The 15,543-nt window shown below is 39.6% G+C and overlaps 1 protein-coding gene across 1 annotated transcript; it reads left to right on the top strand.

The window, feature by feature from the left end:
* The first annotated feature begins 302 nt into the window (after positions 1 to 302).
* On the top strand, positions 303 to 14,979 carry Gsc (Goosecoid). Its single transcript, XM_065475465.1, has 3 exons — positions 303 to 658; positions 4,222 to 4,490; positions 14,079 to 14,979. Exons 1-3 carry the CDS (start codon positions 340 to 342, stop codon positions 14,286 to 14,288), a joined length of 798 nt encoding a protein of 265 aa, XP_065331537.1. The 5' UTR covers positions 303 to 339; the 3' UTR covers positions 14,289 to 14,979.
* Positions 14,980 to 15,543: the final 564 nt, after the last annotated feature.

Raw genomic sequence — 15,543 nt, 5'->3', positions numbered from 1 at the left:
ACCATTATTATTTATTGGCGTGAATCCTTGTCTGTGACGAGTTCTGGAGCAAATTTCCGATGCAACCAGCCGGTCGAAAGACAAATTTTGCGCGCTGAAACCCCGCGTGGAAAGTAAGGAAAGCGCCCCCAGCGTCTAATCATCCCTTAATTCAATTTGAGCGCCGGGAGCAGCGCACAGTAGGCGGCGAAGTGGAATATACTGTTCGGACGCCACCCTTGCTAAAGAGCGCGGAGGCCCCTCCTTTCCAGCAGAGCGAGAGGGGGAGAGGAGCATCTCTTCGCAGGTCGCGTCGATCTGCTCAGCTTCGGCTCACTCTCTAACAGGTGGCCCATTACCATGGTGGAAACGATGCCGAGTTGCAGCAGCGACAGTTCCCGCAGCAGCAATAGTGGAAGTCCACTGCCCCTGATGCGACGGTCGCACGTGCAGATGCCCACCCCGATCGCCGTGAAGGCCTTCACCCCATCCTACCTGCAGCCGCCGTCGCCGCCGACGGCGGCCGCGTCCTCCTCCTCCAACTTCACCATCGACAACATCCTGGCGAGCCGGGGGCCGTCCGTCGCGTCCCTGCCGCCTCCGAGGGGCCTCCAAGCAATGCTGCCGCTGCCCCATCACTTTCCCTTCGGACACTTACACTCAGCGGCAGATTTCCTTGGTGAGTTTTTTCTTATATTTTTCTTCTGAAATTTTCAAACAACTAGGGATTAAAATTAAAATTGACTTGTCCTTGATGGGAAACATCGGGTATATAATTGAACTGTTTCCTCCGGCTACTCCTTTAGACAAAACATTAATTTTAAATGAATTTTTGTCTCGTGGTTAGGGCTACAGGAGAAGCCGAAACCTGGTCTATATAAATAAACTTGAAGTTTCCCGACGAAGACGAGTTCATTTTAATTTATCTTCACTATTTCCTCCTCGAGTAAATTCTTCAACTTATATTTAACTATGGAGTTTTCTCACCCTCTTTTTATTGATTATTCAGTAATTGATTATTTGTCTTGAAGTGGCAATGCATGGGGCAAAGTTTCCGTACAGAAAACCATTATATTTTTTTTTAAAGTTAGTGTCTAAAACTAAGAAGAATGGAAGACGAACTCACGCTGGGATTTTTTGAAAATAAATGGATTAAAACTGGGCCCTCCTCTGCGCGGAATCGAAGTATGCGAAGTAAGTGTAATTAAATTCTCGTTCTGAATATACAGCTCGCGTTGTGTCGGCCCTGCAGGTCTCATCAGCAGACTTTCCATACAGACAATATAGTTTATTTTTCCTTTTTGATTTTGAGCCTCACAACTGACGAGAACCATTATTTAAGCCACAAGTTGCGTAGGCAAACCGAGTAAAAAGCGTATTGGAAATATGCGCTTATTTTAGCAAGTGTGTTTCAAATAGAATTTCATTCTAATATAGCATGTTTGAGAAAAAAATAAAACATTCGCAAATGACACAATAAATTTCATTAAATAAAGTTTTTTTTAACTCGGTTAAATACCAGCATAAAGATGAGGAATATTTTTGTGTTGCTTTAACGTGTATGAAAAAATATCAAAAAGGCCTTATATTTTCGCATTAAAAATAGCCGACAATTTTTCTTTTAGAAAAAATCTGATTTTCTTAATGGAACACGGAGGTTAATAGTGTGGCTGATAAGACCTGGCGCTGCCGTTGTCTCACAAAAAAAACACATACACACGCAATAATCTATATTTTTTTACTTTTTGATATTCTCTACTCTTTTCATTTCAAATGCTTAAATTTAAAATCAAATTACTTTGGGATTAATGTTTCACACAAATAAAATCATGATCTGACACTGTACACTGCAAATCAGGGGTGAGAAAATGACACTGCACTGCAGTGAGAAAATCTCACCCCTAACTTGCAGTATACCTTTTGATTTTTGTTGTCGCATATGTCAGTGCTGATTCCCTGCTGAGTGCGGGCTGAATATAGTTTTCAGATTTTGACAGGATGTGTATTGTGCAGTCAGATTCTCAATGCAACTTGTTTTTTGGTCACTTTCCAGCACAGGAAAACTGACTTGCGTTTCACAAAGAGCACTTTTGATAAATTTCCCAACTTGAAATAGTTTTTCTCATGAACACACGCCATATTCAGTCTCCGTATCAATATCCGTATTTCATACTTAGAGAGAGTTTTAGTAATTTTTGCTCTTTGGGGATATTTTTTCTGGCCAAATGCTTTTTTTAAAATAGCCATCTGAATTGACTTATACAAATAAACCGTCTGAAACGAAATATTTTGCCCAGAAAACTATTTAAACTTTTGATTACATTATTCAAGTCATATCAAGGATCGATTTTTTTCGTGGTAGTTGCATATTTAGACTTAATGAACTCGAGGAGGATGCTTCCCTTGAAATTAAATGTTATGCGAATAATAAAAAAAGTGTCTGTTATTATTACAAGCTATACTTTTAGCATGGTGATATAAAAATATACAAAAAGTAAACTATAAGATTTGAACTATACTCGTAAGAATCCACGTGTTTTGTTGATTTGGAAATCAGCTTTTGAATCAGGACTCTTTGTATAAAAACAAAGAATTTTCAGGAAAGACGCATACAATTATTTCACTCCAGGTCACAGACGATTAACCGCGCGGATATTTTCCGTATAGAGAGCCAGCATAATAATATCTCTGCGCTCGGCAGCACACGTTTTGCTTTTATTATATTATTCCTTCTGCGCTGCTAAAACTCGATCCCCTTTGCTTTCAAATATTCTCTCTCGATAAGCTTATGTAAACTGAAACAACGAGCGAGCGAGCGGTATAAAGTTGTTATTTTAATCTCATCCAGCTGGCGCAGAAATCTTACGCGGAATTTGAATTTCGCCCCAACTTCTTGGTTTGCTTGGAAAAATTTTGCGCCGCTGGTCAGCCGTTTTATTTTGCCAGTCGCAAAAATAACATCGGAGCAGGACCCTGAAAATTTGTATTTGCAGAAAGAAGCCTGAACTGAATAATTTTTCACGATAACATTTTTAGTCCGACTGCTCGGCTCCGCCGAGGAACAAGTATAATCGCATTTCTCCCTTTTTTTCCACCGAGCTCTGCTTTTATTTCCTCGAAGGCAAAAATTACATTTCACCGTGAATTAAGTTGCTTTTCAGCAACAAAATTTCGCTTCTGGTGATCCAGTGGCTTATTTTTTTATCCAGCGCGCAGTTCTAAAGAACAAGTGCAAACAAAATTACGTATTCTGTGTATCAAGTTGCGATCTAATTTCATTAAAAAATTACAACCAAGTCGCGAGGGAGATGAATTTTTTAAGCAAATGAGAAGAATAATCCCCCGCGGTTGTTTTGCATCTCGGATCGGTGTTTTTAAACACTATATAGATATAAAACCCTAAGAACCGTGTGAGATAAATGGCGTTTTTCAGGCAAGTTCAAATAATGGCATCCATGGAAGCAATTTTCTTCGACAGCTGTTAAAAATTGAACGGAAATTGGGTTCAAAACATTCTCATTCATTGCCATAGTTGACCATTCCCTATATATAGCTTGGGGTTTTTGTAAGTTTTTCTTGTAAGTGTGTTTACACCATGGGGTTTATTGTGATCATTTTGGCTGTATTTTGGAGATTGCACCTTCGTGAATGAGTGGTGGTGGGACCCTGACACGAGCAAGTTTATATAATATTGTGTTTATTTCACCAAGAGTATCCAATGTGTTTTTTTGCTATACACGCACGATTGGAAAAGTATTTTTCTTAATGCTGAACTAATCTTGAATGCTCCATTGCTCCATTCAGCAGCGACACAAAAAAATATAATATTCAAATGGATTATAATTCAGAGACTGCAATGATCGACGCTGTAAATATTTTTCTTAAATCTTTACCCTTGTTTGAACTTTCTCCTTCAATTTAAAATGAATTCTTACGATAATTTTAACTAGATCGATCGAATTGATTATATTAATCCTGATTAAAACTCAAGGAAATGATTACTTCAATTATTTAAACTCAATTTTTCAAATCCGGGTGGTTTTGTGATTAAAATTAATGAGGAAATCCATTTCTGAAATATGTAATTTTTCAAGTTCTTATAATTAATTTTACACATTCCAATGTCGAAGGCATTGTGCAGCAATTGCTCGGATCTGGATTTTGATCACAGTGAAGAAATTTAAAAATTGTCAATTAAATGGTGTGTTTTATGAGGGAAACTGCGTTGTTTGTTGTTCTCAGCTGCTGCATATCAAGGAATGTACCCGAGTTACCACCATGTGGCCGCGGCCGCGGTGGCTGCCCACGCAGCCGTCGGAAATCTCGGCCCTGGCTCCCTGCACGGTAACCCAGGTCCTCCACCCCCGAAGCGGAAGCGACGGCACCGCACCATCTTCACGGAAGAGCAGCTGGAGCAACTGGAAGCGACCTTTGAGAAGACGCACTACCCTGACGTCGTGCTCAGGGAGCAGTTGGCTCTCAAGGTGGACCTCAAGGAAGAAAGGGTTGAGGTGAGTGTCTGTTGACCGTTTAATTTCGGAGCTGTTTACAAGTATATATGGCTTCTCATTCGCCGCCGCCGCTGCACTTTAATGTGATTTTCCTCTCTGCGAAAAGAGCAGAGTTAATTGTTCCCCGCTCTCTTTTCACATGTTTGCGCTTTTAAATTAATTATTAAAGCCCTCGGCTGCACTCTTGTCCGCTCTCTACCCGCCCTGCCAGCCAGCCAGCCAGCGAGGGTTGAATTTAAAGGAAACGACGAGGGCTTTTGTTCATTAATATAATGTGAGCGTGGTCATCCGTGCGACCCTTCTTCTTCGCAGTAACTGCTGCCAAGATTTCAACAATGGCGAGGAGACGACATTTATGCGAAAGCTAGCTGGACAAAGTTGCTCGGCGCGGGACAAAACTTGAGCCAAACTTGCACGTGCCGCCCCGAGAGTTGCTGATGTTATTGGAGGCCCGAGGCGTATTTTGCCAGCACGCGGGTGGTTAACGCTGAATAATTAACGCGAGGCTACTTAAGAAAGGGTTAATAATTTATAATCTCCATTAAACGGCGAGCTGCTCAACTTGTGCTTGGCAGCAGCGAATTTTTGACATTTTCCCGACCGAACTTTCAAACGCCGGTCGGGTCGTGCAGGGAGGAGTACAATAATATGCTGCTAAACGTACTATTATTGTACTTGGTTTTGTACGGGAAGAGAACCGAGTTTAAATCGACGAGCAGATTGGATGTAAATGAAGCAAAAAGTAGCACGTTCCCCGGCTTTGAATGAAGCTCCTCCCATTCAATTCCCCCATTGGATATTAGCTGGAGGGGATTTATCACCGTGTGTTGTAATATCGTAACTGAGTTGACATCGAGGGTAGAAAATGTTCCGAATCCTTTGAAAACTCGCGACATTTTCTTTTAAAACCAAATTTCACGGATAATGACTGAAACAATAAATCTCATTAATTTTCTGGATTAGATTTTTATACGTGTTATCAAACATTTTGTGATTTTATTTATTATTTGAAGCAAAATTACTCAATGAAATATTCTTGGATGAATCAAAACTTTACAAACCATTTTGAGAAATAAATTATTTACCCTGCTGCTTTAAGAAAATTGATTTTAACATCACTTTTAACACACAAATATATTGCAAAAAGTCAAAATAGCATAAATTTAAGTCCTTTGCTTTTTGATTTTCTTAAAGGATGGGCGCCGAAATTTTTATTTTCGCCAAAAAAGATGTTATGGTCGGCCGTGCTAGCGAACAAAATGTTGAACAAAGAGAGCGCGCGTCATGAGATTATAGGACGCGCCGCTTCTATTTCCTGCTTGTTTGAAAGGTCCTTATACCGATTTTTTGGTTACAATGTGCAAATCAAGTTACCTATAACAATAATTGCTGTAACTGACGTTTCGCATCTTACAAAAAAAAAAAAAAAAAAAAAATCAACGCCGCTCTGATTTTCAGAACTCTTTACTGGATTATTAAATTATAATTACTCTCGACATCCAAATGTCCGTAATTTTAAACGGGCTGGTATCAATATTAAATTTCAGCAAATGCACATGCCAAATTAACTTCTTAAAGCGTGTATTAAAGCGTCAGTATCGCATGAATACTTTATAAATATGTTTCAAGTAAGAAACCGCATCAGTTCAAATTTGAAGCCATTGAGCAACCATATTGTTTTATCGCCAAAGAAATTTACTCATAAATGATTGTGATTGGTAACTCAATTAAAAAGAGATTGTCAGGTTTATTTATTCATTTTCCAGCAGTATATATAGCTTGATTGAAAATCGAGGCAAAACTTCTATGAAGCGCGCGGCTTGCAGACTAAAATTATTTCTGCGCGCCTCTCTCCCTTCCGTCGGCTAAACAAATCTGCGGCTCGCCAGCAAATTAGTACGAACAAAGCTGAATAATTCGGGAACGCGGATTGTTATTTCAGATGGAGCGGTAATGATTAGACGCGATGATGTGATTCACGCTGTGCGAGTTCTGCTTGCAAGAGCACACACTCAAAGTCTTCATCGCAGCGGCAGGAGCTAGGGTGATGTGCGGCAAGAATAAGTGCAAGGAGCAGGAGGAGGGAAGGACCGGGGCTGTTTTGATAAAGCGGAGGATCCGAAATGTATCTCTGGTGTAATGTGAGGGCGCAACTCCCGGGATTGAAGGGATATTCAACAGCGGCGGCAGAATACGAACTCCGACGTCAGAGAGAGAGAGAGAGAGGAAGAGAGAGGATAGCATCTTTGCATATACAAAAATAACATCCCTTCTTGGGTGAGTTGCTGCGCCGAATAAAAATTAGCTCTGGGGCTTTTATGGATTAAAATAAAAATTAGCTGACGAGCCACGCTGCTGCATCAAATTTCATTTTTTCGCCGCCAGCGCCGCGATAGAACTTGATTTTTATTTAATTTCCTAAAATAACAAGCGTCTTGAGAGTTTTATATCATCTCTCCCTCGCGTTCTCTTGCGGCTCTTGATATAAAAGTAAATGTGCCTTTTCTGCGCTAAAAGTATTCAACGCGCTACTTCTTGATGGAAGTGGAGGCGAAACATGTGGTATAGAGAGAGAAAATCATGAAGTTTCATGGACGATGATAAAAAATTCTTAATTTTAAACCCTTTTATGCTTAAAAATTGGTGCTTTTTGTTTCAATTTTTTTGTTTAATGCAATTAAATTTTTAAAAATGTAGCTCATTTGTTTTTTTATTTTTTTATTTAAAATCTCTGTAGAAAGAAGAAACTGACTGAAAAATCATTTTTTCCACCTTCAAAAACTTGTCATTCTAGAAGAAAATGTTCTAGAAAACAGAACCCTTAATGCTCTCGACCATAGTCCGAGGCTAAAACTATTATTGTGTGACAGTTGCAAGCAAGTTGGGTAACAATCGCACGGGAGACGGCAAATTCAGCTGGCGTCCGTTTTGCATTGTTTCCGTCTAAAATAATTAACCATCCGCGAATATACAATATAATTAATTAAGCCATCCAGTTATATCTGCTAAGTCGATCGTGAGTAATTTAACAAACGAGCCAGTTGCGAGGAGAGCTTGCCACGAGAGTTGGCGATGCTTCTGACTGAGCGAATCAAGAGTGGAAATGCGCAAATGTACGCGTATATACGTGTGTGTCGGCCGCAAACGCAGAGCCAGCAGAGAGCAGCCGGGGCGGCGCGAGCGTTATTATTACCTTTGTCGCATCTCATCGTTAATATCGCAGCAGCGAAACAACGCGTGTACGTGCACATCGACTCCTCTTTGACAGGGTTCATTATTTAAGTCCTCTAATGAGCACATACTCTGTGAATTATTAGCAAGTTTCCACGATGATGGCTCTTTTGATGTCTGCTCGCGTTTTATTGTGCTACAAAAGGATCTCTTATTGAGCAGCAATATAAATAAATGACTTAACGAGAGTTTATGAAAAGAGGAACATGATGGCGGCTGCCGCCCGCGCTGCTTTTCAAATAATACATATTGCAAAGAAGCCGAGAGACCTCGCGCGCGTTTGTTGCCTTTTCTTCTTGATCGTTAGTGCTCTCTTGTGGAAGTCACCCGGCCTTTTGTCTTTGAACTCTCAGCCGGAAAATTGAGAAGAGAAATGCGTGCGCTTGGGAAATGTCGCGCGCCGAGCGTGATTTATATTGCAAATCTGTCAAGAAGAAAAGTCTGCTGCGCCGCTGGGAACAAGTTTTTCGTTTTGTGCCACCTTCGCAGCGACATATTACAAAAGCTGAGCATTCAAATTCCAACAGGGTTTATGCGCACTAACTATAATATCCTAGACCATATTTATCTTGAATTTGATATAATTGATTGTTACAACTATGTATTTTATTTCACTCATCAATCACGCAGAAATATTTTTGAGGAAAATTATTCAAATCTTTCAATTATAAGGAGAAATCAGTTTTTCTGCGAACAAAAGCAAAAAAACTATTCTGATTTAGCGCATATAAACGCGAAACCTTTTCGTATTAAGAAGTATTTTTGCATAAGAACTAATAAAAGGAGAGCAAAAGAAATTTGCTTACTGTTTGTGGTCTTTTAAGTTTGTTTAACTTAAATTTCTGTATATAAGAACCATTTTTTGTGTACTTGCGTCGAATGCGATCTATTTTTTATCCTTAAAATTATATTTTTGTATAAAAACATTTGAAAATAAATACTCTTCTCTCGATCTGCCTATTATGTAGTTCAAATTTATCTTAGGTTAAGGTTTTGCAAGTATTTGAAGCGTCTGGACAAGTTTAAAACCGATAAACAGTAATATGATCCAATGAAAGCGTTTAGAATCGCACGCACGTTAATAATGGCAATCCATAAAATTCAGCTCCGCCTAAAGCTGGTCCACCAAATTACAATTTGGTATTAACGAATTCCAAAAAAAAATCGTTTGACGCAAACTAACAAATTTGGTCCAAACCATATGAATAGCAAATTTAAAATTTAAATTTTACGCTAGAATAAATTGCAAACGCAGCAAGTTAGAGGTAAAACGCGCGGGTTTCAAAAAGAAAAATATTTGCTGGAAAAGCGTGAGCATTTGGAGCGTGTAATTAGCGCAAAGCTAATTAACGAAATGACATGGAAATTGCAAACTGACCGCTGTTGTCGCGCGCATAAAAACAAAACAGTGGACGAGTGTGCGGCTATGTTATGATGTGTAATAATAAAAGGAAAACATGCGAGGGAACGCTCAGCAAGCCATCGCATCGTTATTTCGACATAAAAAGCAAACCACCAGCGCGCACGTATGCACGGGTTTCCATAATAGCCAGCCCTAATTAATCATACAAACATAAACAAAAACTTATTATACTCGGGTGATGATCATTAAATTTGCAATTAAAATCACCCATCTTTGCCGCGTGCACAAAATGTAATTGATCGAAAAAGCGTGTGTGCGCGGTGGCTGCGGCTCATTATTAATTGGTTTGCCTTTTGCAAATTGATACCGTGAAAAATTCATTAACTTTTCACCGAGGAGTGAGAGAGAGATAGATAGAGTAATAACTTTTCCCACCGGCAACGGCAGCAACTTTTCTTTCGTTCCAATCTCGTTTTTCGCTCAAAAACTCGCCAGCAATTTGGATAATTAATTCCGATGGTGATTTTTCGGCCGCTGAAAGATAAATATTAATCAACATCGGGAAACAGCTTTTTCCACGCAATTTACTTTCAATTAGCACAATTTGAATTGCAAATTGCGAGATTTCACGTGGAACTTTCTCTCTTAGCTGAGCGGAGCGATCTAAAATTTCCGCACAATCACCAGATTGGTTGGGAGCCATTTTTTTCCTATATTCAGTTAAAATAAGCAGGTTTAGTATTAGTTCGTCATTTCAGTGGCGCTGTTGAAATTCCACTTTAACCTTTCACACGCTATACATTATTAAATAATTAATATTCCGAATAAAAGAAGCCAGCAAAAAATTTTCATTCAATGTGATTTTAAAAAATTCATCGCGCTGGCGAAATTCACAGTGCACAGCACAATGCGTCGGAAAGCGCTTGTTTCCAGCAAAAAATAAAGCGGGGTAATGCTCTTTTGTTATATTCGCATATATCACAAATTTCCAGCACAATTCGAGAGCTGCTTGCGGGATGATTAAAAAATTCGCCATTGTGTTCCAGCTGGCTTTGTTTCGCTTTCATTATTGAAAAATGATTTCAGCATAGGGTGCGCACACACCGAGTCACTGGCCGCAAAAGCAAAAAAGCCGGCGCAAATACGGAGAACGGGCTCTCTGCTTTTTATTGTTTCGCGGTGCAGAAAGGCGGGAACGATGTAATAGTCACGGCAAATAGATTTGAAGCAAACATCACGAGAAAAAATACAAAACGAAACGGTGCAGGGCAAGTTGCATTTTCCATCCGCTTATACTTGAGAGGGGTGCACTTTTTCGATTCGCCTGCTGCGTGCGTATACGTATGTACGTGATATATGAATATCGCCGCCACGCTATATGTGCGGGGCTTCAATTGATTCCCATCCATTACCGTACAAGTTTCAAAGCGGCTCGCTCACCGTATTATTTTGCGCAAACACAGGCCTTATTATTAATATTTCGCCAATACAAATATGGCAGCAGAGCTCGCCGCACTGCGCTGTTGATATACGACCAAATTTTAGCCGCGCTCGATTATTTTGCGAATGTGTGATTTGATCCTCGACCGATTGGATTGTTTTTGCACTGGCAATATTAACTGATAATCACGCAGAACGGGAAATTCGAGCGATCATAACTGTTTACGAGATTTCTGATATAAGCACTCTCTGTTTAATGGGGAAAATGTTGAGCTAATCAAAACACTCCTTATTAGAAAAAGTCAGTTTTTCTCTGAATCAAACAAATCAAACACCAGAACTGAAATAGTTTTACAATTATGAATGACAAATTTATTCGCTTAAACTGACGGTTGGACTCACCCCTTTGAATCGGGTTCTGGAATGTTAAAACGACCCGCGTCGGCTCCGTGAGTGACTAACGGGCGAAAACTGAATATTCTTATTTTAAAATCATCTTTCCGCTGTTAAAAAATCGTGCAAAATTACAATAATTCAAACCGCCGACGATTGTTGGCTCACAACAAATAAGGGCATCAGGACCGTGCTCCTGTACCAACTACATACTTTTTCAAATTTCAAAATTTCACTTCCGATTCTTAACCAAAGCACTCTGATTATGGCAGCCTGTTTTTTGCTTTTAACTCTTGATCAGCTTGATAGTCTTGTATTGCGAATGAATTCTCCTTGTGCGTGGGAGCATCCCTGAAAGGGTCAATCTCCAATGTTAAGTCAAATGTTTTAAGCCAGGAAAATGCACGGGATAAAAATGGCATGAATTCTTTCATTACTTGTTACTAGTATTTTTGGTGCCGGAATAAATCACGCATCTAGGTTTGAAGAGATCAGGGCAAGATGAACAAATAAGGAATTAAATTTTTAATTTATTTATTCTATTCATTTGCATATGCTAAAAATATTTGTTTTAATATTTATCTATTTACATATTTTAGTTATTTTTCAAACTGGTTTGAAGCATTGTTCCCTATATATAGATTTTAAACATTGATAATTATCAATTAAAATGCAAGTATGTATATTTTAAGTACACGATTCAAGAGCCAATTCCTTGATGTTATTGCGGTGCTTAGCGTTGAGCTTTCATCTTTGATATACAGCAGACAGGCAAGAGAAAAGCAGCAGCGTACACATTGGCAAACACGATAACAATTTTAGCCCCATATGCTCAGCGTGCAAAATCCAATTTTCCGCCAGCACACAGCGCGCCATATTGATCCGAGATTTACATTTTTCCGCGTATCTGCGTGAAGCGAAGCGAGTGGCACACAACCATGTAGGCGCTGGAATTAGAGTCGAATCCCAAACGGCCGTTGCTGCTCGCCAAACATAATACAATACACACAGCCGTGCCAAAATAACGCACAAAACGCTAACGGCTCGCAGTCGAGCACATGAAGTAATTAAAGGTTAGTTGAATTTTTGATCCACTCTTCGGGAACAATGAGTGTGTTTTCTGACCAAACAAAATTACGCGTACTCCAACCCTCACGCCGGGTAATAGAATAATCTGGTGCTGCGTGCCGACCGATGGTGATGTGTGTGTAGCGGCTGATGTGAGAGAGTAAAAAGCGTGTCGAGCGAGCCTGCTCTGCTCTCTCCTATGCGCTGCCGGGGTGTTTCGCCCGCTCCGGCTGCGCGGCTGGCTGGCTGGCTGGCTCACCCTCTTCGCCGAAAGTAAACATTCCAATTATTTCAGGACACTGATTGTGTTATTTTTTATTAATGATGTGGATTTAGGGCGGCGAGCGGAGGAAATGAGAAAATAAAAGGCCGCCAGTTTAGAACAAAAGCAGCTTAAATTTGCGTGCGAGACGGCGAAACTTGCCTGGAAAAATCCCGTAATCCACCCGAGGCCCCATCTGTAACCAAAAGTAGGCAGAAATCCCTGACTGACTTTACCGCGTGTTTGATTTGGCAAAAGTTGTTGTAATCAGTTGTGTCAGCACGAGGGACCGCGCGCCGAGGTCCGTCGACGGCCGAAAGTCTCCAGAGAAGAAAATTGTTTTAGTCTCTAAGTAAACCTCATCACGGCAAGAAATAAAACACAGCAGCCCCGCGTTAACAGAGTGCCAGCAAATTAGGTGCAGAAAAGAATAATAAAAAGCGGCCGTTTTAAAACAATGGCTGCCGCGCGCAGTTATTTTACACTCGCTCGCGTTCCGCTCTCCGGCGCTTCTGTGTTTAATAATGACGGGGCGTAAGTTCACAGTAGAATAATTACATGAATTAAGAGGTTGAAAGAGCTGCCGGGCTAATTAGGTCAGAGAGAGCGGCAGGTGATATTTTATTTACCACCTCATCTCCCTCTCTCGCCATGGTCTCGCCCCACACTACGAAAGCGCAGACCTATGCAAAAATGTGCGAAATCTGACATTTCGACACTGTCTCGGCAAAGCAACATGAAAATTATGAAGCTGATAAATTAATATTTTTCTTTGGTAATAAAATGTGAAATATAGTATTATCTTCAAGAGAAGTTTACGGATGATGTTTGATCACAAGCCATATTTGCACAGTTAGAAATTTTGAAGATTTTCAAATTTTCCCATCGTTTTACTTTAAAAAAAAACCCAAAATCCAATTTTGATAAACAGAGGAAATGGTTAAATTTTTTTAAATAAAATAAAGATCTGCAGATCGTTATTTTAAAACCTCAAAATCGTAAAAGGAGTGCTTTGTCCCCGCATAAAATCAAATATTTAATTTTAATATATTGGAACAACGTTTACTATCTCTCGAAGTGATTTTATTGATTTCATCCCGAGTTTTCTACATTTTTCAAAGGCAGGAAATTTAATAGAAGCCAAAATAAATAGTCCCTTCTCCAGCAAAGTAAGCCACCGCAATCTAAAAATCCACTCACCACTTGTCAGAAAAAAATCTAATTAACTTCGGCGAGCGGGGATTGCAAGTGCCTTGGATTCTCCCACGTTTCGAGTGGTCTTGCTTGCACAAAAGTCAAAACGTCAGCGGCAGCCGTAATTTCTTGGTCCCAAAATAATAGGAGCATTGTATTGTGTGTGTGCTCAGGCTGATTTAGTGCGGTCGGACCACCCAAACAGCGATATGGATGCACGTCGCCGCCACCAGTGCAAATATGGCTGGCGGTTTCATTCAGACAGTCATGCCAAGCGTGTAAACACTCAAGGGGGTGAGAAATTAAAGCGGCTGTATATAGGGTGAACGCACCGTGCGCCAGAGAGCATCAGAGGGCAAAGGAATAGAAAGAACATCATCCCTCCTCGTGCTTTCGTCGCGTCATTTGCGGCTGTGTAGTTGATGCACTCTTTGGAATGTGTTCTTAAAACATCTGCTTCTCTACAACCACATTTTTTTTAAATGCTTCATTTCAAAAATTTATAGCTACTGGAAATATAAATTATACAAAACCATTTTCCAAGAAAAAAATCTCGTTTTGACAAAAGCAATATAGATTTAAATAAAATACCCTTTAAAGCAATTTGACTAAAGAGATGTTTGATTTTGTGTTGCAGGTTTGGTTTAAAAACCGACGAGCCAAGTGGCGCAAGCAGAAACGCGAGGAACAGGAGCGAATTCGCAAAATCCATGATGAGCAACGCTTACCCGGACAGGACTGCCAGTCCGACGTGTCCCGGGATGTTGCATCTAGTCGGCTTTCCGCAGGTTCTCATTCATTCAGGCAGCAAATCAGCGACGAGTCATCTGACGTCGAGGTCGCGTAGACTAATTTTCTTTCGGTTTTTATCTTTTATTAATTTTGTTTGTTTTTCTTTTCTGTTGATTTCAACTCTGCACGCATTGTTGTCTTTATTCCGTGCAGTTTTGCTTTCTATACATACTTGTTACATCTCACATTTGAAAATGTATTTATTGCATGTAGTGTGCTAAGGAAAGTAGTTCTCTACTATAATCCTTACTTGGGCACGAAGGGAGTGCGATATAAACTGTAGTCTGTCTTGAGCAACACTCGAAGACAGCGTTGCAGAGGTTCATTCCTTCCTCCCTAACAATGAGTGGCCACCCCAAACCCGCGAATCTCATACACTAATTAAGTTACGCGCCGTTTTCGCGTACAAGCTTTGTGATATTATTATTTATATTTCTCCTTAGTAAATTATTTTAGTTTTTAATTGCGTAAAATTGATGTAATTAGCGATTCAGCGTTACTATGTATAAATTATATATTAATGTATACATCAAATCAGTTTTATGTTGTTGTATATTCTAGGAGAAAGCAGACTAGAATCTACGATATGGATAGAATTTTCACGTAAACTATATACAGAAAAAAATGTTGCATTTATTAATTTATTGAATACATGTTTATAAAAACGCACAAAATCGGTTGCATTTGCGAATTTCTGTCAGTGTTCAGTGTCTGTACCTTTCTGCCAAATATATATTATAAAATAAATAAACAATAAATTAATTGATTTAAAAATACATCCAGATATTTTTACTTTATTCTCCTCGTTTTTCTGAACTTGAAGCTGTTTTCACCATTTAAGTACAAAAACGTTAATAATTTGACAAATAAAAAAAAATTGATGAAAACCAATTTTATTTAAAAACAATCGTTCCAAATGGCCTTTGGCCAAAATTTGCAATGCAGTTCAGCTAAAAAACAAAACTTCTTATGCAAGCCATTAAATATTGATACATTAGATATAGACAAAAGTTTCGAAGATTTTTTAATTTGAGGAAATCTACCGGAACAAAAAGGAAATTTTTGATTTATTAGCGACTGATGCGTCATTAGCATTTTTTCAAGATGATAATATCACGCAGCAGACTGAAAGTGTTGAAGGCTGAAAATTATCTGATCCTCAACCTCAATGTTAGCAGTGCAGTTCAAAAGCGAATGCGAAGAAGCCTGTCAAACTGAAAATCAAACAGGGGGGCCAGGGAGAAATCCGCATCCGCACGCACGCAATTAAGTGCAGAAGGCCAAGTGAGGACGCACTCTGTGCGTTGCGT

Source organism: Cloeon dipterum, chromosome 1 (genome assembly GCF_949628265.1).
Source record: "Cloeon dipterum chromosome 1, ieCloDipt1.1, whole genome shotgun sequence".
NCBI lineage: Eukaryota > Metazoa > Arthropoda > Insecta > Ephemeroptera > Baetidae > Cloeon > Cloeon dipterum.
Note: the sequence above shows the minus strand (reverse complement) of the source record. Positions and strands in the feature narration are given on the sequence as shown.